Raw genomic sequence first — 25,615 nt, 5'->3', positions numbered from 1 at the left:
CAATTTGCACTCTTGTTAAATAGGTCTAGCACTAAGTGCAATCGCTCTTCTACAAATAGTGTTGATAGGAAAGCGGCAAAATAGTCAGTTCGGGAACTTATAAACCACATCGTGTAATGTAAAAATAAACATTCACTATATTAAGATATGTATACAAACGCCTGAAATAATATAAACTTGGAAACTTGAGCCTCCCTTGATGAAATTCATTGTACGCCAGTGCTGATTACAGTCGAGATGATACAAGATTTATTTATGTTGGTGCACATTAGCCACATGCATTTTCTTCATCCATAAGAATAATTAAATTCCATACCAGTAAATCAATCATTTTGTTACTTGGGTTTATCTAAAAAGAATGTATCCTATTTTCTAAAGATAAAATGAAATATTATTATTATGTGACAGACTTTTAAAGATTGTTTATCTACAATAAACATCAAGTACAGAATCATCAATTTAATGGAAACACATGACAACTTACGAGATTAATGCGGATTTGGGCCACCTTTCGCCCTCAGAACAACTCTGATATAACATGGGATGGAGTCATAGGAATTGTGAATTATAATAAGTGGAATATTACAGTAGTATAGTGTCCTTTTTTCACGAGAATTGGAGAAAAGTGCAAATTTCTCACGAGAATTGGTATAATTTCGCCTTATTTCTTACGAAAATTGATACAAATTTCCTTTATTTTCACGAGAATTGGAGAAAAGTGCAAAATTCTCACGAAAACTGGTACAAATTTCCTTCATTCTCACAACAATTGGTCAACAGTGCAAATTTCTCACGAAAATGGGTGTAAATTTCCTCTGATCTATTTTATCATATATTTTAATACAATTTATGTTGATTTATACAATTTATGCTGATTACTTACCGTTTTTCCTCAATCCTTTAAGAAACTTGTTTCCTCCTTTCTTATTTTGCCCTCAAGTGGTGAAGAATAGCTGAAGAAACTTCAGAGCATGTCCACACAGGTCTTTTTTGTTAATCTTGAACGCAGTTGGTCTTGGTATTCAAGAAACTAATTCTAAAGAAAGAAGGCACATATAATAAAAGAATGGGATGTTGTAAGGTGAGATAACTAAAGGGGGAAGACGGAAAACAAAGGATAAAAAAAGTAGCTTATTTGGAAAATGTAACCAAAAGAAGGGGAAGTATTTACAATAGGAATGTTTTGTAAACGTATGAGAAGCTCTTATGTAGCTGTCTCGTAATTTCATCATTGTGTCAATTAAGGAAGTAAGAAAGTGTCAGTTTAATGTAACACATGGATGTCGGAGAATACTTTAACAGCAGGACGTGCGAAAAAAACATGTGAAATGACTTTTAGAAACATGGGAAACTCTGGATAAAGAACAATTGTTAAAAGATATTGACTGTGTAAGATGGAAGGCGTAGGAGGGAGAGAGCCCTTTGACGGGTGAAGAGTAACAAAATGAACATAGACACCTGCTTGTATGTGTGTGTTCCAATGTGATGGAGGTGGGGAGCGAACTGTGCTCTCCTATGGAGTAAAAAAGACCATGTTTAATGGGAGAGTGTGACTTTTACCGCATGGAAACTGAAAAATATACGAAAAAAAGAAATAGGAATCATTATTCTAAGGACAGAGAATTGAAGAATGAGATAGTTAAATGTCACTTTTTAAAAGTTAATGTATTGTTCCCCATACTCAGAGACCACACATAAGATTGGAGGGGCGAAGTGTGCTCTTGTTTTGAGTAAAGGACCAGTTTAAATTGATGTGGGAATTGTTACGCATTTTGTTAAGACCTTGCCACATACGTAGAGGGGAGAGAAAGGGTGGCTCTTGCTACCTGAGTTTCAAAGAGGAAAAAAAAGAGTGAATGAATTGTGTACGCAAGGGAACTTTCACTTTTGTGCTTTTGGAAGAAGTGTTGAAAGAAGATTTTTTTTAAAGATATTTCCGTATAAATGATTTTATCCTTTTAAAAAACTAGAATATTGAATTAATTATTTATGAATATTAATGAAATGATAATGAATATTAATGAGATGGTAATGAATATTATTGAGGGGGTATTTTATGTATTGATATTGTATTTTCAGTAGCTGATATGTGATTTTATCATAGAATATCATCTTTTGGATACTGTATGGGTCTAACGGTGTACGAAGCTTAGACGAATGACAAATTGCATGTATATATGATTACTTTGTAAGTGGGGTACATGTATGTGTAGCTGATATGTGATTTTATCATAGAATATCATGTTTTGGATACTGTATGGGTCTAACGGTGTACGAAGCTTAGACGAATGACAAATTGCATGTATATATGAATAGTTTGTAAGTGGGGGTACATGTATGTGTAGCTGATATGTGATTTTAACATAGAATATCATCTTTTGGATACTGTATGGGTCTAACGGTGTACGAAGCTTAGACGAATGACAAATTGCATGTATATATGAATAGTTTGTAAGTGGGGGTACATGTATGTGTAGCTGATATGTGATTTTATCATAGAATATCATCTTTTGGATACTGTATGGGTCTAACGGTGTACGAAGCTTAGACGAATGACAAATTGCATGTATATATGAATAGTTTGTAAGTGGGGTACATGTATGTGTAGCTGATATGTGATTTTAACATAGAATATCATATTTTGGATACTGTATGGGTCTAATGTTGTACGAAGCTTAGACGAATGACAAATTGCATGTATATATGAATAGTTTGTAAGTGGGTTTATGTATGTATGTATGTATATTGGTTTTTGATATCGGGACAGGAATATATGTATCATATTGTAGACATATTATCTTTCGTTTGCATGTAAGTGTTTTAAGCATGTGTTGTTGGTTGCGTAGCTTTAGGGGCTATACTAGGCTGGATGCAAACACCTAAAGTGTTTCTATTCTATTAATATTGGATTGTAGCCTTATTTTATCGTATTGTAGAGTTGTATATGTTGTTGTGGTGATATGCTATGTGAATGCAAACACATGAATTGATTATATTGTAGCCTTATAATTTGATTGCTTATGTATATAGATTACCTTGAATACCATGTTAGAATGTATATATTGTGATTTTTTACGTATTTATCCTCTTGTAATATTCATTGGATCGTTTGTTACTCAAACTGTGAGGCTGAACACATCATGTTACCTCAAAATGTGATCATGCCAAAGATGTTCTAGTGGTATTTGAAGCACAAAGAATATCACTGTGCTATAACCCATTTACATATAGATATCTTTTCACTACAGTATTTTAATGTCTTATATTGCTACCTTTACTTACTTTTAAGATGCTTGTTCACCTTATAGAAGACATTATGCCATCATTTTGGTTTCCAACTTACGGTCATTTATTGTAGGAACATAAAATACGCATAAATAACCTTATATGAAGCATATGTATTCTTCCTTTATCTTATATAGAATACAGATATTTCGTATTATATCAATATTTGTTGGAGAAATAAAACATATTATTATAAATTGTAACGCTTTATTGTATTTATATACTCTACAATATTGTATTTTAGCATATTGATATACATATATAGTTATATTTAAATAAGATATTTACTATACTTAGAATATTCTTAATAACTTATTGACATATTTACATTATATATATACGTACAAGTACCAACTGATAGGAAAACTTATGGACATATTTGATGATATTATGACCATGTTATGACATTATAGTACCTTTAGACAGTCTACTATTTACATATATACAGAATACCATTCATTTGACACACTTAATACTTTGATAACCATATGGCAATGTTCTATAGTCAGTAATACTGTTATGATTTAATCGTCGTCTTTTATTTTGAACTTTTTGATGTGTTTTAGTTTCAGACTTGGATACGATGACAAACCCAGGCTTACGAACAATTCTTCCTGGATTGTGTAACTGTTTTTTGTCAGCTTTATCTCGAACTAGTTGATAAAAATGATGAAAGTTAATTTCTTGTCGTGTACGATGATTTAAAGTAATTCCTCTAATTTTAAATACATAATCTACTTTCCCTGTTTGAACTTCTTTCATTCTATAGGCATAATTTTTTGGTCCTAAGCCTATAAAGGCATCAATTTCCCAGCCATCAGGAACTTCATTAGTTAACTGACCTAAATAGGAACCCAAAGAAAGTGGAGGCTTTTCATTACGTTGCTGCACAAACATAATACTATCAGTGTCGCAGTACAATACACGTTCATGATCTATAGCTGTTAGTAACTCGTAAAGTTTTAGACGCGCCCAAGAGGTGATGAAGGCTGCAAGGACAACATTGGAAAATTTCCATGGCTTGTTTTTGTTTTCAATGTTTTTATATGATACAATGAGATGTCGCTCTCCAATAGGCAATACAGTTTGTACCTCATATTGGGGTGCCCATAGATAACTTAAAAATTTTTCTGGAGTATCTACAATTACAGATTGAGATAAATCTGTTCGCTGTCCCCATTTCCCATACAACGAATTGAGAAATATTTTGGAAATATATCTTAGACCAGGATTTGATTGAATGTTATTTTCCGTTAACTGAATGCATTCATGTTCATAATAGTCTGCAATATATTTTTCTTGATCTTGTTTAGTTTTGCACCAGCTAGGAAATCCTGAAGACTCCTGTTTCATTTTTAAGAAGGAATTGACATAATCTTTAAACAGATTATTTTCTGATCCAGATAATTTGAATTCCCAAATTTCAATAATTTGTAGAATTTTGTATCCGAGATCTAAAGCCACATGAAGTTCAGGAGTACAGTATGTACCAGTAAGGACACGCTCGGCATCATTATGGGTGCAATTGTTGTCACTTTGTTGCATACACGTACGGCATAACCCAAACAAAAGGCGATCATTACATGTATATGGTAAAATTGGAAAATATAAGTCTTTGGGAGGCAAGATACTACATTTCACTAATCCATGAATACTTTGCACTTGTGGAAAGTCAGGCCCCTTGTATATTATAGGTTTTCCTATAGGCAATGGCTTACGTGCCATTACCCAGGGGTAAAGACTGGTAACATCATAATATGACACAAACTCTTCGCTGGTACATTCATACAAGGCATTAAAACATTCTGTACGTCCCCCATGAAAACTATCTTTAGGTACCAGATGATCAACAAGATCATGACACTGTGTTTGAATAAACTGTTGTAATTTTTTATCATTTTTTACCATGAGGTCCCATTCACATTCCCACATTTCAATGACATTAAGATTTAATTTTTTAAGAAATGCTATTTTTGTGGTGGTGTTTTCATACCGATCTTGTAATGATGTACCTTGCTTAGAGGTAGAATCTAGGGACACGTGTCGTAGTGTAGGATAACAGTTTAAACATCCGTGATAGTAACATCCATGAAATTCGTAAACTGTATTTGGTTTAGTTTCAAATCCATCAACCTTATACCTCCCGAATCGTTTTTCCAAGCCATTTCCAGAATGAAGAATTTTATTACCAGTAGTACGTTCTAAGTATCGCAGCCAGTACATTGCCTTCAAACTTTGACGATCACGATGGTCAAACCCATAAGGTGGAATAATTGGAATAATTTCTTTGGGTAAATATAAGGTACGATATGTTAGTATAGCCAAACTAGCAATAGTTGACGAGACGATAAAACATTGGATACCATTTGTTTTGTCTTCAATTAAGTTTGAAAATTTAATGACAGCCTCTGCTAAAATTTTAACATCATTCCGACAATATTGAATCATTTCCTTTTGGAGATTATACTCCTCATTACTTGCAACACGTTCTTTGTGCCATATGATAAGTTGGTCTCGATCTTCAGTGCTCCTTGAATCAGGATCAAAATACTTTAGATCAGGAATTTTGCCTATGTAATTTTGGTTTTCTAATGTATTAAACAAGTACGGGAAATCTCCCTTTTGTAAATTTGCAGAAAGACCTAACGTCTTAGGTAATTTAGATAATTTAACTCCCATATACAAATATGTGTCACGGAAGTAAATCTTTTGTCCTAAACGCATTTCAATAATTTTTTGCCCTGACATTATTACTTCAGGTGTAAAATGATGGTTTATGATCAAAGTTTTAGCACAGAATTGCATATCATAATTACTGCCATTATGGGAAAGCACAATGATTTTTTTAAACATTGGTCGAGTTATTAATACATGATTAACAAATTCTTCAATGTTGTTGAAATCAAACGAACGGAACCCATTTTTATCACCGCATACAAAACATGTATCATCAAGTTTCATGTCCTTACATTTGTAACAAGCATGAATACAATTTACAAAATTTACATGATGTTCTTGTTCTCCTTGTTCATTTTTAGGAAGCAACATTGTTTCTACATCAAAGATAATATACAAAAAGGTATCTACATGCTGCATCATAGCCGTTTGAACAAAACAAATATGGTCATCGCGTACATATGTGTAACATGTTTTACAATAACGTTCACCACATTCATGTTCAGACTTGCGTGAACGCATGTCATTCATAGTACCACAACGGACACAAATTTTCTTTGTTTCGCATAAACTTTTTCCGCAAACATTTATCGCTTTATGATTAGCAAAACATTCTTCTGAAGAAAACACTCTATGACAATCAAGGCATTCAACTTTAATATTATTATCATTATTAGAAACATTATGATACTTTTCGCACATTGGACATTTGAAGTTACACTTATGATTTTGTGTATGATGATAACCTTTCAAACAATACTGACAATATTTCCGTTTGTTTAATAATGTTGTAATGTTGGTAATTAATTCGTAGTGTCCTTCACTGTACAAAATCAAAATTTTCTTTGATGCATGTATTCCAGGATAAATTACATTATAGTTTCGAGTTAATCCGTTCTTTTCGTAAACAACAATTCAACATAACAACAAACATATCATCATCGGCATCATTTAAAACATGATCCTTTACAAATTCAAATAACAACTGAATATATTTTTCAGGATCATCTATTCCACTAGTTTGCATACGTTCAATTGTGACTTCCTTTCCTGTAAGTCCAAAATAAGCATATTGTTTGATTCTACTATTAACAATACGAAAATATTCATTTGATTTACCACTCCCATACATGATAGGTTGTGATACAGTATTAGTATTAGGACTTGGAAAGTTTATAAAATTTTCCATGAACACACTAAAATCATTTGTAGTTAAACTATTAGCTTTTCCTTCAGACACAAGTTCCATAAACTTTTCACGAGCTAAATTCTTTATATTATCTTGACGAAAGAAGCCTACATGATATAAATCAATAATATCTTTTGCAGACTTACATTTTTTCAAAACAACATGAGGATCACAACCAAAATGCTTAAACAACGCCTGCAATAACTTGGAATAAGCTTCATTGCTTACCCTTGCACCCGTAGCATGACATTGTGTTATCACTTCCCATGTAAATAAAACTTCGTTTGGATTTTCATATCCACGTGCTTCTTATGCTGACAACATGGTACAGATGACAGACTGTCCTTCCATTGTATGATTGACACACTAAATATGTAATTGCAATTTGAATTTTTGTCTTATACAGTAAATATTTTATACAATGATGTACACAGAACTTTGATATTTCTTTTCACAGTTTTTAAATGACAAGGTTTCGTAAGTAGACTTTTATGATATGATTCACAATGTGTTGACCAAAGATACACTTTTTAAGAATTTTTTACACTTACCAGTAAGTATAATAATAAAACTTTGCCAAACTTGTTTCAGTTCACAACAGATTTAGTTGTAAGTTTACCGACACTGCAGTTAAAAGCTTGTCGCCAATTGCACTAACACTTGCCGTTAACTACAATCATAAAACTTCCCGTAACTTTTTCAGTTTAGTATCGATGCACTACCACTTGTCACTCACTAGGTATATTTTAGTTCACCGAAGATATACTTTTAAGTTTATCGGTTAATCCTTTAACACTTTCCGATAATTGTAATTTACAAAGTGCCGTAATAAAATTGTTTTAGACTAATTACAACACGCAAAGTACAAACAGGAAGTGTGTTTACTTTTTATGGATTGTTTATTATCAACACTAATAAATGGAAATTCCAAGAACTCCACACGAAGATTCCCGAAGATTGCCGAAGGTTCCCGAACTTAACCGAAGTTTTCCGAACATTGCCGAACATAAACGAAGATGAACATAAGAGTTTATCCACAATTCCTGTACATGTTGGTTAATGTACCACACGAATGGTTTCGAAAATTGCCGAACTTAAACGAAGATGGAGATAAGAATGTATCAACAATTCGTGTACACGTTTGGTAAATGTAACTTCCAAAAGACTTGTAACTTTAAGATATATTTCAAAGTTTATCATTAGATGTAACTTTATAACAAAATTGGTATTTTAAAATAAATGATTTAACAACAAAGAGTATACCAATGATTGGCTTTACTTTAACAGTAGTAATTTTATAGTGCGCGGCGCGGCTTGCTGCGCTAAATTTATAGTTTAAAATTTAATCTCGTACCCAAACGCATTTCGTTTTGTAATCTTGTACCCAAAAGCATTTGGTTTTGTAATCTCGTACGCAGGTGCTTTAACATATTTTAAATTAGTAACAATAATATTACATAATGTGATATAATTTGTAAATGCACTATTAAAGTTTGCAACACTTCAAATAATTATAGCTACTTGTTTTGTATGCTTTTCCACTGTGTTATCGGTCTAAAAAATTCCTTTGTTAGTAACGCTAAGAATTTGTTTTGTTGCATTGCTACAGGTGTTTAAACTGGTTTAAACCGGTTTAAATTAGTTTATTGTTTTTTGTTATACAATTATTCAGTTCTGCAGGAACTTCGTTGTTAATTTTTTTTATTTGTTTGCTTCATTAGAAGCTCAGAGGAATTACATTTCGAAAATATTAAAATTATCAAAACATAAACTTGAACATAAGAAAGTTATTTTTTACACATCACAAGACGATTAAACTTAAAATTTATTACATAGAACTTTTTGGTTGTTAAATGGAGAAGTAAAATTTAAGTCAGTGTTGCAATTGAATACAGAAACTAAAAGTAAAGTGTCGAAACATAACTTAAAACACAATGTTGCAATCTAAATTGCAAAAGAAAATTAAAAATACAACTTACAAACAAAATGTACAAACCGAAAATAAAAAGTGCAGAAACAAAATTTTAAAAAACAATGTTGCAATCTAACATACAAAACGGAAAATAAAAAAACATAGAAGTAAAACTTAAAACATAATGTTGCAATTAAAAAATGCAAAGCTAAAAAAATACAGAACCAAAACTTAAAACACTGTTGTCATCAAAAATACAACAGCAAAAGTTTAAAATACAATGTTGCAATCCAAATTGCAAAAGAAAAAATTAAAAGTACAAGTTTAAAAATTGAAACATTCAAAACTAAAAATATAGAATCAAAATACAATGTTGCAATCCAAATTGCAAAAGAATATTAAAAGTACAACTTTAAAACACAATGTTACATTACAAATTCGAAACAACATTAAAATTACAAGTGAAGAAATATAATTGGAAACTAAAAACTAAAAATGCAGAAGAAAAAATTTTTAAAACACAATGTTGCAATCTAAAATACAAAAGGAAATTAAAAGTATAACATTAAAACACAATGTTACATTACAAAATCCGAAATAACATTAAAATTACAAGTTAAGAAATAGAATTGGAAACTGAAAATAAAAAAAATACCGAAAGAAAATTCAAAACAATGTTGCAATCCAAATTGCAAAGAAAATAAAAAATACAAACATGAGATATACGAACATTACCTAGTAGTATACGGAGCTGGACTTTTACCGTCATTATTTTAATGACATGAGTTTGCAACACATCTTGGGGAAATAAGGTCCGTATACTACTAGGTAATGTTCGTATATCTCATGTTTGTATTTTTTATTTTCTTTGCAATTTGGATTGCAACATTGTTTTGAATTTTCTTTCGGTATTTTTTTTATTTTCAGTTTCCAATTCTATTTCTTAACTTGTAATTTTAATGTTATTTCGGATTTTGTAATGTAACATTGTGTTTTAATGTTATACTTTTAATTTCCTTTTGTATTTTAGATTGCAACATTGTGTTTTAAAAATTTTTTCTTCTGCATTTTTAGTTTTTAGTTTCCAATTATATTTCTTCACTTGTAATTTTAATGTTGTTTCGAATTTGTAATGTAACATTGTGTTTTAAAGTTGTACTTTTAATATTCTTTTGCAATTTGGATTGCAACATTGTATTTTGATTCTATATTTTTAGTTTTGAATGTTTCAATTTTTAAACTTGTACTTTTAATTTTTTCTTTTGCAATTTGGATTGCAACATTGTATTTTAAACTTTTGCTGTTGTATTTTTGATGACAACAATGTTTTAAGTTTTGGTTCTGTATTTTTTTAGCTTTGCATTTTTTAATTGCAACATTATGTTTTAAGTTTTACTTCTATGTTTTTTTATTTTCCGTTTTGTATGTTAGATTGCAACATTGTTTTTTAAAATTTTGTTTCTGCACTTTTTATTTTCGGTTTGTACATTTTGTTTGTAAGTTGTATTTTTAATTTTCTTTTGCAATTTAGATTGCAACATTGTGTTTTAAGTTATGTTTCGACACTTTACTTTTAGTTTCTGTATTCAATTGCAACACTGACTTAAATTTTACTTCTCCATTTAACAACCAAAAAGTTCTATGTAATAAATTTTAAGTTTAATCGTCTTGTGATGTGTTAAAAATAACTTTCTTATGTTCAAGTTTATGTTTTGATAATTTTAATATTTTCGAAATGTAATTCCTCTGAGCTTCTAATGAAGCAAACAAATAAAAAAAATTAACAACGAAGTTCCTGCAGAACTGAATAATTGTATAACAAAAAACAATAAACTAATTTAAACCGGTTTAAACCAGTTTAAACACCTGTAGCAATGCAACAAAACAAATTCTTAGCGTTACTAACAAAGGAATTTTTTAGACCGATAACACAGTGGAAAAGCATACAAAACAAGTAGCTATAATTATTTGAAGTGTTGCAAACTTTAATAGTGCATTTACAAATTATATCACATTATGTAATATTATTGTTACTAATTTAAAATATGTTAAAGCACCTGCGTACGAGATTACAAAACCAAATGCTTTTGGGTACAAGATTACAAAACGAAATGCGTTTGGGTACGAGATTAAATTTTAAACTATAAATTTAGCGCAGCAAGCCGCGCCGCGCACTATAAAATTACTACTGTTAAAGTAAAGCCAATCATTGGTATACTCTTTGTTGTTAAATCATTTATTTTAAAATACCAATTTTGTTATAAAGTTACATCTAATGATAAACTTTGAAATATATCTTAAAGTTACAAGTCTTTTGGAAGTTACATTTACCAAACGTGTACACGAATTGTTGATACATTCTTATGTCCATCTTCGTTTAAGTTCGGCAATTTTCGAAACCATTCGTGTGGTACATTAACCAACATGTACAGGAATTGTGGATAAACTCTTATGTTCATCTTTGTTTATGTTCGGCAATGTTCGGAAAACTTCGGTTAAGTTCGGGAACCTTCGGCAATCTTCGGGAATCTTCGTGTGGAGTTCTTGGAATTTCCATTTATTAGTGTTGATAATAAACAATCCATAAAAAGTAAACACACTTCCTGTTTGTACTTTGCGTGTTGTAATTAGTCTAAAACAATTTTATTACGGCACTTTGTAAATTACAATTATCGGAAAGTGTTAAAGGATTAACCGATAAACTTAAAAGTATATCTTCGGTGAACTAAAATATACCTAGTGAGTGACAAGTGGTAGTGCATCGATACTAAACTGAAAAAGTTACGGGAAGTTTTATGATTGTAGTTAACGGCAAGTGTTAGTGCAATTGGCTACAAGTTTTTAACTGCAGTGTCGGTAAACTTACAACTAAATCTGTTGTGAACTGAAACAAGTTTGGCAAAGTTTTATTATTATACTTACTGGTAAGTGTAAAAAATTCTTAAAAAGTGTATCTTTGGTCAACACATTGTGAATCATATCATAAAAGTCTACTTACGAAACCTTGTCATTTAAAAACTGTGAAAAGAAATATCAAAGTTCTGTGTACATCATTGTATAAAATATTTACTGTATAAGACAAAAATTCAAATTGCAATTACATATTTAGTGTGTCAATCATACAATGGAAGGACAGTCTGTCATCTGTACCATGTTGTCAGCATAAGAAGCACGTGGATATGAAAATCCAAACGAAGTTTTATTTACATGGGAAGTGATAACACAATGTCATGCTACGGGTGCAAGGGTAAGCAATGAAGCTTATTCCAAGTTATTGCAGGCGTTGTTTAAGCATTTTGGTTGTGATCCTCATGTTGTTTTGAAAAAATGTAAGTCTGCAAAAGATATTATTGATTTATATCATGTAGGCTTCTTTCGTCAAGATAATATAAAGAATTTAGCTCGTGAAAAGTTTATGGAACTTGTGTCTGAAGGAAAAGCTAATAGTTTAACTACAAATGATTTTAGTGTGTTCATGGAAAATTTTATAAACTTTCCAAGTCCTAATACTAATACTGTATCACAACCTATCATGTATGGGAGTGGTAAATCAAATGAATATTTTCGTATTGTTAATAGTAGAATCAAACAATATGCTTATTTTGGACTTACAGGAAAGGAAGTCACAATTGAACGTATGCAAACTAGTGGAATAGATGATCCTGAAAAATATATTCAGTTGTTATTTGAATTTGTAAAGGATCATGTTTTAAATGATGCCGATGATGATATGTATATTGGTATAACAATAGAAAGTTCTGCTTCTACCATTAATAAACCAATATACATTTCGTGGCGTCAAAAGTCTGATTTAAGCTCCGACATTCTATTTCGTAAAATTGAAAATGTTTTAAATAGTAATGAAAATTATTTATTAGGTGATAAAGTAAATTTCAAAATTCATATTGTTGATTCACGTAAAGGTAGGGGACGAACAAGGGGTTCATCAAAATTTGTTGATCTTGTAACACACATGGAACAATGTACTATTCCTGTAGAAAAGGATGTGTATTGTCTTCCTAAAATTATTATTCTTGGAATGGGTAACCCTGATCATCGTTATAACTATGTATATCAATTGAAAAATCATCCTGAACGATTGATGAAACAAGCAAAGCAATTGTGTGTCAATGCTAAAGTTGACATTGAAATCCATGATGGATGTACTATTGATGATGTAAAAAAGTTTCAAAATAAGCTAGCGCCTCATTATCAAATTGTTGTTTACGAAAAGAACGGATTAACTCGAAACTATAATGTAATTTATCCTGGAATACATGCATCAAAGAAAATTTTGATTTTGTACAGTGAAGGACACTACGAATTAATTACCAACATTACAACATTATTAAACAAACGGAAATATTGTCAGTATTGTTTGAAAGGTTATCATCATACACAAAATCATAAGTGTAACTTCAAATGTCCAATGTGCGAAAAGTATCATAATGTTTCTAATAATGATAATAATATTAAAGTTGAATGCCTTGATTGTCATAGAGTGTTTTCTTCAGAAGAATGTTTTGCTAATCATAAAGCGATAAATGTTTGCGGAAAAAGTTTATGCGAAACAAAGAAAATTTGTGTCCGTTGTGGTACTATGAATGACATGCGTTCACGCAAGTCTGAACATGAATGTGGTGAACGTTATTGTAAAACATGTTACACATATGTACGCGATGACCATATTTGTTTTGTTCAAACGGCTATGATGCAGCATGTAGATACCTTTTTGTATATTATCTTTGATGTAGAAACAATGTTGCTTCCTAAAAATGAACAAGGAGAACAAGAACATCATGTAAATTTTGTAAATTGTATTCATGCTTGTTACAAATGTAAGGACATGAAACTTGATGATACATGTTTTGTATGCGGTGATAAAAATGGGTTCCGTTCGTTTGATTTCAACAACATTGAAGAATTTGTTAATCATGTATTAATAACTCGACCAATGTTTAAAAAAATCATTGTGCTTTCCCATAATGGCAGTAATTATGATATGCAATTCTGTGCTAAAACTTTGATCATAAACCATCATTTTACACCTGAAGTAATAATGTCAGGGCAAAAAATTATTGAAATGCGTTTAGGACAAAAGATTTACTTCCGTGACACATATTTGTATATGGGAGTTAAATTATCTAAATTACCTAAGACGTTAGGTCTTTCTGCAAATTTACAAAAGGGAGATTTCCCGTACTTGTTTAATACATTAGAAAACCAAAATTACATAGGCAAAATTCCTGATCTAAAGTATTTTGATCCTGATTCAAGGAGCACTGAAGATCGAGACCAACTTATCATATGGCACAAAGAACGTGTTGCAAGTAATGAGGAGTATAATCTCCAAAAGGAAATGATTCAATATTGTCGGAATGATGTTAAAATTTTAGCAGAGGCTGTCATTAAATTTTCAAACTTAATTGAAGACAAAACAAATGGTATCCAATGTTTTATCGTCTCGTCAACTATTGCTAGTTTGGCTATACTAACATATCGTACCTTATATTTACCCAAAGAAATTATTCCAATTATTCCACCTTATGGGTTTGACCATCGTGATCGTCAAAGTTTGAAGGCAATGTACTGGCTGCGATACTTAGAACGTACTACTGGTAATAAAATTCTTCATTCTGGAAATGGCTTGGAAAAACGATTCGGGAGGTATAAGGTTGATGGATTTGAAACTAAACCAAATACAGTTTACGAATTTCATGGATGTTACTATCACGGATGTTTAAACTGTTATCCTACACTACGACACGTGTCCCTAGATTCTACCTCTAAGCAAGGTACATCATTACAAGATCGGTATGAAAACACCACCACAAAAATAGCATTTCTTAAAAAATTAAATCTTAATGTCATTGAAATGTGGGAATGTGAATGGGACCTCATGGTAAAAAATGATAAAAAATTACAACAGTTTATTCAAACACAGTGTCATGATCTTGTTGATCATCTGGTACCTAAAGATAGTTTTCATGGGGGACGTACAGAATGTTTTAATGCCTTGTACGAATGTACCAGCGAAGAGTTTGTGTCATATTATGATGTTACCAGTCTTTACCCCTGGGTAATGGCACGTAAGCCATTGCCTATAGGAAAACCTATAATATACAAGGGGCCTGACTTTCCACAAGTGCAAAGTATTCATGGATTAGTGAAATGTAGTATCTTGCCTCCCAAAGACTTATATTTTCCAATTTTACCATATACATGTAATGATCGCCTTTTGTTTGGGTTATGCCGTACGTGTATGGAACAAAGTGACAACAATTGCACCCATAATGATGCCGAGCGTGTCCTTACTGGTACATACTGTACTCCTGAACTTCATGTGGCTTTAGATCTCGGATACAAAATTCTACAAATTATTGAAATTTGGGAATTCAAATTATCTGGATTAGAAAATAATCTGTTTAAAGATTATGTCAATTCCTTCTTAAAAATGAAACAGGAGTCTTCAGGATTTCCTAGCTGGTGCAAAACTAAACAAGATCAAGAAAAATATATTGCAGACTATTATGAACATGAATGCATTCAGTTAACGGAAAATAACATTCAATCAAATCCTGGTCTAAGATATATTTCCAAAATATTTCTCAATTCGTTGTATGGGAAATGGGGACAGCGAACAGATTTATCTCAATCTGTAATTGTAGATACTCCAGAAAAATTTTTAAGTTATCTATGGGCACCCCAATATGAGGTACAAACTGTATTGCCTATTGGAGAGCGACATCTCATTGTATCATATAAAAACATTGAAAACAAAAACAAGCCATGGAAATTTTCCAATGTTGTCCTTGCAGCCTTCATCACCTCTTGGGCGCGTCTAAAACTTTACGAGTTACTAACAGCTATAGATCATGAACGTGTATTGTACTGCGACACTGATAGTATTATGTTTGTGCAGCAACGTAATGAAAAGCCTCCACTTTCTTTGGGTTCCTATTTAGGTCAGTTAACTAATGAAGTTCCTGATGGCTGGGAAATTGATGCCTTTATAGGCTTAGGACCAAAAAATTATGCCTATAGAATGAAAGAAGTTCAAACAGGGAAAGTAGATTATGTATTTAAAATTAGAGGAATTACTTTAAATCATCGTACACGACAAGAAATTAACTTTCATCATTTTTATCAACTAGTTCGAGATAAAGCTGACAAAAAACAGTTACACAATCCAGGAAGAATTGTTCGTAAGCCTGGGTTTGTCATCGTATCCAAGTCTGAAACTAAAACACATCAAAAAGTTCAAAATAAAAGACGACGATTAAATCATAACAGTATTACTGACTATAGAACATTGCCATATGGTTATCAAAGTATTAAGTGTGTCAAATGAATGGTATTCTGTATATATGTAAATAGTAGACTGTCTAAAGGTACTATAATGTCATAACATGGTCATAATATCATCAAATATGTCCATAAGTTTTCCTATCAGTTGGTACTTGTACGTATATATATAATGTAAATATGTCAATAAGTTATTAAGAATATTCTAAGTATAGTAAATATCTTATTTAAATATAACTATATATGTATATCAATATGCTAAAATACAATATTGTAGAGTATATAAATACAATAAAGCGTTACAATTTATAATAATATGTTTTATTTCTCCAACAAATATTGATATAATACGAAATATCTGTATTCTATATAAGATAAAGGAAGAATACATATGCTTCATATAAGGTTATTTATGCGTATTTTATGTTCCTACAATAAATGACCGTAAGTTGGAAACCAAAATGATGGCATAATGTCTTCTATAAGGTGAACAAGCATCTTAAAAGTAAGTAAAGGTAGCAATATAAGACATTAAAATACTGTAGTGAAAAGATATCTATATGTAAATGGGTTATAGCACAGTGATATTCTTTGTGCTTCAAATACCACTAGAACATCTTTGGCATGATCACATTTCGAGGTAACATGATGTGTTCAGCCTCACAGTTTGAGTAACAAACAATCCAATGAATATTACAAGAGGATAAATACGTAAAAAATCACAATATATACATTCTAACATGGTATTCAAGGTAATCTATATACATAAGCAATCAAATTATAAGGCTACACTATAATCAATTCATGTGTTTGCATTCACATAGCATATCACCACAACAACATATACAACTCTACAATACGATAAAATAAGGCTACAATCCAATATTAATAGAATAGAAACACTTTAGGTGTTTGCATCCAGCCTAGTATAGCCCCTAAAGCTACGCAACCAACAACACATGCTTAAAACACTTACATGCAAACGAAAGATAATATGTCTACAATATGATACATATATTCCTGTCCCGATATCAAAAACCAATATACATACATACATACATAAACCCACTTACAAACTATTCATATATACATGCAATTTGTCATTCGTCTAAGCTTCGTACAACATTAGACCCATACAGTATCCAAAATATGATATTCTATGTTAAAATCACATATCAGCTACACATACATGTACCCCACTTACAAACTATTCATATATACATGCAATTTGTCATTCGTCTAAGCTTCGTACACCGTTAGACCCATACAATATCCAAAAGATGATATTCTATGATAAAATCACATATCAGGTACACATACATGTACCCCCACTTACAAACTATTCATATATACATGCAATTTGTCATTCGTCTAAGCTTCGTACACCGTTAGACCCATACAGTATCCAAAAGATGATATTCTATGTTAAAATCACATATCAGCTACACATACATGTACCCCCACTTACAAACTATTCATATATACATGCAATTTGTCATTCGTCTAAGCTTCGTACACCGTTAGACCCATACAGTATCCAAAACATGATATTCTATGATAAAATCACATATCAGCTACACATACATGTACCCCACTTACAAAGTAATCATATATACATGCAATTTGTCATTCGTCTAAGCTTCGTACACCGTTAGACCCATACAGTATCCAAAAGATGATATTCTATGATAAAATCACATATCAGCTACTGAAAATACAATATCAATACATAAAATACCCCCTCAATAATATTCATTACCATCTCATTAATATTCATTATCATTTCATTAATATTCATAAATAATTAATTCAATATTCTAGTTTTTTAAAAGGATAAAATCATTTATACGGAAATATCTTTAAAAAAAAATCTTCTTTCAACACTTCTTCCAAAAGCACAAAAGTGAATGTTCCCTTGCGTACACAATTCATTCACTCTTTTTTTTCCTCTTTGAAACTCAGGTAGCAAGAGCCACCCTTTCTCTCCCCTCTACGTATGTGGCAAGGTCTTAACAAAATGCGTAACAATTCCCACATCAATTTAAACTGGTCCTTTACTCAAAACAAGAGCACACTTCGCCCCTCCAATCTTATGTGTGGTCTCTGAGTATGGGGAACAATACATTAACTTTTAAAAAGTGACATTTAACTATCTCATTCTTCAATTCTCTGTCCTTAGAATAATGATTCCTATTTCTTTTTTTCGTATATTTTTCAGTTTCCATGCGGTAAAAGTCACACTCTCCCATTAAACATGGTCTTTTTTACTCCATAGGAGAGCACAGTTCGCTCCCCACCTCCATCACATTGGAACACACACATACAAGCAGGTGTCTATGTTCATTTTGTTACTCTTCACCCGTCAAAGGGCTCTCTCCCTCCTACGCCTTCCATCTTACACAGTCAATATCTTTTAACAATTGTTCTTTATCCAGAGTTTCCCATGTTTCTAAAAGTCATTTCACATGTTTTTTTCGCACGTCCTGCTGTTAAAGTATTCTCCGACATCCATATGTTACATTAAACTGACACTTTCTTACTTCCTTAATTGACACAATGATGAAATTACGAGACAGCTACATAAGAGCTTCTCATACGTTTACAAAACATTCCTATTGTAAATACTTCCCCTTCTTTTGGTTACATTTTCCAAATAAGCTACTTTTTTTATCCTTTGTTTTCCGTCTTCCCCCTTTAGTTATCTCACCTTACAACATCCCATTCTTTTATTATATGTGCCTTCTTTCTTTAGAATTAGTTTCTTGAATACCAAGACCAACTGCGTTCAAGATTAACAAAAAAGACCTGTGTGGACATGCTCTGAAGTTTCTTCAGCTATTCTTCACCACTTGAGGGCAAAATAAGAAAGGAGGAAACAAGTTTCTTAAAGGATTGAGGAAAAACGGTAAGTAATCAGCATAAATTGTATAAATCAACATAAATTGTATTAAAATATATGATAAAATAGATCAGAGGAAATTTACACCCATTTTCGTGAGAAATTTGCACTGTTGACCAATTGTTGTGAGAATGAAGGAAATTTGTACCAGTTTTCGTGAGAATTTTGCACTTTTCTCCAATTCTCGTGAAAATAAAGGAAATTTGTATCAATTTTCGTAAGAAATAAGGCGAAATTATACCAATTCTCGTGAGAAATTTGCACTTTTCTCCAATTCTCGTGAAAAAAGGACACTATACTACTTATTACAACCATTCCGGATGCAATGTTTCACTCAATTCCGTGAGAGACAATGGAAGTGGAAATCTGCTAGATTTGTTTCTCGGAAACGAACCATAGATAGTCAATTATGTTTAGGTCCGGGTGTTGAGTAGGTCAAAGAGGTGTTCAACTTCATCCTGATGTTCGTCAAATCGTACCTCAACAACTCCAACTGTGTGAATGGACGCATTGTCATAATCGAATATGGCGTCATCAGGCCCATAGCCAGCCCAAAAATGTAGAGGGGGCCCGGTAGAAGTTAGGGGGGCCCGAGTCAACCATATTATAGTTCATCTAATAGTAACATCAGCAATTCATCATATCTGCTCTTGAATGTTTAAGTATTTTGCTTCTACTTAATTCTATTATCCCCCTCTACACAGACACATTAACATTCTGTAATCTACATGAAAAAAGGTGAATTTTATTAAATGGGTATTTCTAACTACACGAATTAGAATTAAAATATAAATGTTTTAATAGTTCCACATGTAATACTAACATTAAGATCAAGAACGAGAGATGATCTACTGTGAAATAAGGAATTTCAACTTTATTTATGTTCTTGTTTAGGGTTAACTTGCGAAGTTGCCCTTTCGTTTTTATCAAAATTTTGGAAATTTACCTAGAAAAAATTGATAATTTGATTCCTTGTGTGCTTGATAACATGTAAGTGAAGCGTAATTTATGTGTAATATCTTTTGATAAGCAGTTATAAAGACGGGAATAATTCGCAAATAGAGGGAATTACTTGTCTTTAGGTTCAGGACAGTTGGATTGTAGGTAAAATTCGAGTTAACATGCCTGCAAATGTAGAGGGTCTTTGCGTTGGATGTGAATTGACAGTACTAACATTTGTAAAACATGATGTTGATAATGAGGTTAATCTGTTGAATATTCATGGTTTAATGAATAAAAGAACAAATACTACCAACAATCGTTCACGAGTTTCTGTTTGAGATAGGAGAGCTCTACAAACCTAAGTACGTACTAAGGTAAGTGCGAAGTAGACATAACCTAACCTAAGTAACCTAGTAGTGCGTTATCCCACCTTACTTCGGCTTCTCGCTTCGCTCGTTCTTCCCTCTCAACTCCGCACTCCCCATTAACTACCAACAAACGTGCTCCGCGCTGCCCGCCAGTTTCCCCTTTAGGTTAATAATGGATTTCCATATGTAATTGTGGTTCCTCCCCCGTACTCACCCCCTCGAGGTAACGTAACAGAACATCAAATGAGTAAAGTTTAAGTAGAAATTGATGATTGTAGATTTTATTATGATTTTTGTTGACAATTAGATGGACGGATAACTTTGAAGTAATTCCCTTGTTTACAATTACAGTTGTAGTTTTTTAATATTTATACTAAGTTCTTGTTTAAAATCTTAAATTAAACTCGTTTTATATAAATGAACCACCTGTACACTATACCAAGAAGACACATACCAAAACAGCTAAAAAAAAAATAAATACTATAATGTTATTCAAAGCTACACTGAGAAAAAAAATGTATGCGGCATACATAATATCGTGTGTTACATTTGTAAATCCTGTAGTTTTTGGACAACGTACAGCAAACGTATAACTGAAAACGCATATTTTATAATACTTCTGTATAAGTGTTCCATCTATACATACTTTCGGTATGAAACAATATAGGCGGTCAGGATCTCACATACAAATGGACGTATATAACATACCGAAGGTAACATACATACCTTCCGAAGCCGACGAAGGTAACATACATATATGTATGTAATATAAGGAATATTGTTAGACAAAAGTCATCCTGCAACGACATAATGTAACACCTAAGGGCAGTGCCTATGTAGCATACAGATAACGTATGCTCCGTTCTGATTTTTGTAGTAAGCAAGGGGATTCCGTATATTTATACAATATACAACTATTCGGAGAACGGATTTTTTTCAATGTAGGTAAAACGCTACACCTATCTAGTATCGAGTAAAAGCATCACTGCTTTTTTCATGTTGAATTACAACATTATTTCGCGTACGCGACTAAGAAATAGTTCTAATTTACAGCGTTTTTATGTGAAAACTAGCTACTTCCACGGGATCCCCCACCCCAAGTACAATACAAAACATTTTGTTACTTAATTTCTCCTCTAAATCTTACACATTTTTACTAGTCCGGGCTGCACAACCCGGAATTTAATCCTTAAACTTAAACGTTAAATATGTTCACTAACTCAGTTACTCATCTAATTAAAGTAATTTAGCTTAACTTTATTCTTCTACGAGAATAAACATATGAAAGTCTTTGCAACCATTACTTTTTCGGTGAATGTTCCACCACAATTTTTGTTTTACATATCACACCACAATAATTTGGACCCTACTAGAATCAATCGCCTTTAACGGAACTCGGATCTCTTTTTCAATTCACAACTAATTGTTCCACAGTTAATCTAAGGTTTGCTGTTGACGAGGAATTTGCAATGCATGTATGTTCTACAACCAAGGGCGCCGATTACTCCGTAAATTTGGGTGGAGGCACTCAGATGCAGAAGATATATATATGAAGATTTTAAGACAAATTGCATTCAAATTATGCCAAATATTATAATACAATAGGGGACCCACATCAGGTTTGGGAGGCCTCGGGCCCCCCGGCCACCCAGGACCGGCCTTGACTACAACTACACAATAGAATAACAATAACCTACCGCCGTTATTGCAATGGACAAAAGATAAACGCTTTGTTCCTGTTCCTGTTTTTATGATTTGGCAGCAAGCACTTCGTCCCCTACCTCCCAAATCGCTATTACAACTGTGGCATGAACTATTATGAACATATTCCTTCTTTTTGTAAAAACTTGCTTCAATATGTATTGTGTCATTTCATATCGAGATTCGAGAAGACTGAAAATTTACTTTAACTCCTTTAAAATATGTTTAGAAGTCTCGTCAAATAGTTAAAATGAAAAAAAAATCTTGGAATAATCTCTTTAAAATTGCATTTTATTCTTAGTGTTTACACACAGAATTAATCGAGATTTTTTGGAAGCATTCCATGAAAATTTGGGGGGGCAAGAAAATTTTAGGGGGGCGGCCCCCTCTTGCCCCCCCTTCGTTGTGCTATAACACAACAAAAAAAGTTATTCATTTCTTGACTTACGAGGTGACTATAAAGAATCATCGAACATTAGCACAAGCCTTACTCTACATTCACATTTGCGTGCATGTAGGAGTACGAATACTCACAATCAACAGGTTGCATTGAAATATTGTTAGTAGGTATGAAGATATAAAAATAAATTCGATCCAAATCACACTACTGAGAAATCTATAAAAAATAAAAATACATTAGAAGTATGTTTGTTCCTACATTGTACTAAAAAAATATACACAGGGTGTCCGAGACGAAACGCCCTAATTTGAAATGTCTGTAATACAACATGTATTCGATACATAAAGAAGATTCACACAACACTGGGCACACAAATTTTTGAAGTTTTGTTCGTTCAATCACACTATTTCTCTTATGATTCCCACGAGTGGCACGGAGGATCAATCGATACTCAATTTCTTTCCAGGTATCCTTTAGCAGCTATGATATCACTATTTCAATTGCAGCTCTAATTCTCTCACGAAGCTGTTCCAGAATTGTCACTTTGGTAGAGTACAACCTGTCCTTAACATAACCCCTCAGGGGTCAGGCGACCAGCATGGCCATGGGATTGGACCACCTCTCCCAATTCATTATTCAGTATTCGTTGCTATTTCTCAGTTATTTATATTTTTTCAATTTCTTCGCTTTTCTGCACCTGAAATAAATGAATAAATATAAAAATGAACTTACTAAATATAAATATAAATTTCCACAGCTAATCTACCACCTAACACCTAACAAAATTACCTAACTTGTTTATTATGTTCAGTATAAGAGTTTCAAATTAGGGCATTTCGTCTCGGACTTTCACGAAGCTACTCACTTCGAGTAGCCGGTATAATCACCACCAAACGGGCATACCTTTGACCTATATGTTGTTTGACCTATATCTTCGGAACAAACGATTCAATTTGGGTGTAGGGCGGTTATTCTGTACCAGTCTTCACCAAATTCTGTGCGCAGGAATCCAATGTAAAAAATGCAAAGAAGTCATTGTAACTGCTATGCAGATTATCTCAAATTTTAACTTGCGTTAATGCAAACCGTTACGGAAAGTGCCCGAAAGTCTCATTCACGAACAATACGAAGAATACTTAAATCCGCAATTTGACCCTAGAGTTATTGATAAAATAACATATATATTATTCATTTTTGTTCGTGAGTGTACATGCTACTCTCGATTTATTATTCTTATTCTTATTATTTACAGTTCGACTAACAACCGGAACCCATACTTCATATGAATAAACGTAGAATAGAATAATAATAATAATAATAATAATAATAATAATAATAATAATAATAATAATAATAATAATAATAATAATAATAATAATAGTAATAATAAGAAGAAGAAGAAAGAAGAGAAGACTAAACAAACCTGTCGACCAAGAACGAAATAACTGCTTTCTCTTTTGCTTTTGCGAGATTTTTTTTTTACGAGAATTATTTTTAATATTGAGATTTGTTTGCAATAAGGAAACAATATATACATGTTTTAGTTCACACTAATTTTACAAAAACAATGAATGCATTGGTCTGCCAGAAATAATAATTTTGGTAACAAATGGATTTACCAGTATTTTCCGATCCAATGATTGACACAACCAAACCAATCATTCGACATTACACATGTGTCATCCTTTCTTATCAACTGCTTTTTTTTTTAACGAATTATTCGAACTTTGCTTTTTGCAATTCAGAAAATATCGTGATGTTTGAAAATCTAGCCTAGAATCAAACACCAGCAAATTCAGAAATTTCAGCTAATTGCTAGCAATTTTTTTAAAAAATTAAGTAGTATAAGACAGTATATTTTACTTCTTATTTTTATTTATACATATATTTTTTTCTCGATTAGGTATCTAAAAAAGCTGAGCCCGATGGATCAAACTCAGAACTCCCACCACTGAAAAAGAAAAGGATCCCACTGTTAGAGAAACCTGTGATGTTTCAAAAGCTTAAGAGGGCTTTAAAACCTGTTACCTGCCATCATGAAGGTCTTCGACGCATTGAGCTAGGTTGTCCAAAAAATGACAATGAAATGCCTTCTAATTGTGCTATTTGTAATGCAAAGAATCGTCGACGAAAAAGGATATCCTGCTCCGTGAAGTATTTATTATAGGAGGATTATTTTAATTTTAATTTTAACTGGATTATTGGTGAATTCAATTAAAGTGAGACTTTTATACTTTTAATAATTATTATTTTCTTTTTTGAATACGTTTGCTTCGGATCCTTAATTACATAAATATATATTGTTATTATTTTTCAAAAGATGTCTTTAAAAGTGATTATCTAAATATAATCTTGTAAATTCTAAATAAATATGTACTTAATTATTATTTATTTAAATTGGTACATTTTAAATTTAATAATTCTTTGTTCTGACATACATATACTGTACAGTCAGTCTCCAATATACGGTGACCATAAGCTATCTTCATTAAGACCAACAGACAGATTCAGAGTTTAGAGGTTTCTTTCGACAATCATCAGTGTGTTCAGCTCCGTAGTTATCAATATAATCTTGTTTTGAAAACAGTTAAAAATTTATAATAAACAATTGAGTGCTATACAAAATACGTACCTCATTGTTTGAAAACTAATGTTATGAATATTGTAATATACCACATGGTTTTCTTCGTGAACAACAGACATGTGCTTTACATTGACAAACATCAACCATGTGCGTCTTACGATGGGTTACTATAGCTGCAGACGACAATGGCACCAGCGATACCTGGTCAGGTGATGACTAAGGAACACCAGTGCCACCGCTTTACCTGATTCACCTATATAGCCGAAAGGATTTCAGCGACATCTATCAGTCTGCGACTAGTCACCTACCTCCTTTAGATTGCTTCGGAGCTCCAGGAGATACCTAACCAAAAGC

At 32.1% G+C, this 25,615-nt stretch overlaps 1 protein-coding gene across 3 annotated transcripts in view; it reads left to right on the top strand.

The window, feature by feature from the left end:
• LOC145686228 (cyclin-dependent kinase-like 4) overlaps positions 1-25,049 on the top strand; it is a 188,722-nt gene extending 163,673 nt beyond the window's left edge. For 2 of the 3 annotated variants that reach the window (XM_081759302.1, XM_081759303.1), the window contains exon 11: positions 24,581-25,049. In XM_081759302.1, coding sequence (XP_081615428.1) covers positions 24,581-24,844 — 264 coding nt within the window. In that variant the 3' untranslated portion in view covers positions 24,845-25,049. The remainder of the gene's footprint in view (positions 1-24,580) is intronic. The other variant, XM_081759304.1, reaches the window with a different exon arrangement.
• The last annotated feature ends 566 nt before the right edge of the window (positions 25,050-25,615 follow it).

Source organism: Thermobia domestica, chromosome 5 (genome assembly GCF_964235325.1).
Source record: "Thermobia domestica chromosome 5, izTheDome1.hap1.1, whole genome shotgun sequence".
Taxonomy (NCBI): Eukaryota; Metazoa; Arthropoda; class Insecta; order Zygentoma; family Lepismatidae; genus Thermobia; species Thermobia domestica.
Note: the sequence above shows the minus strand (reverse complement) of the source record. Positions and strands in the feature narration are given on the sequence as shown.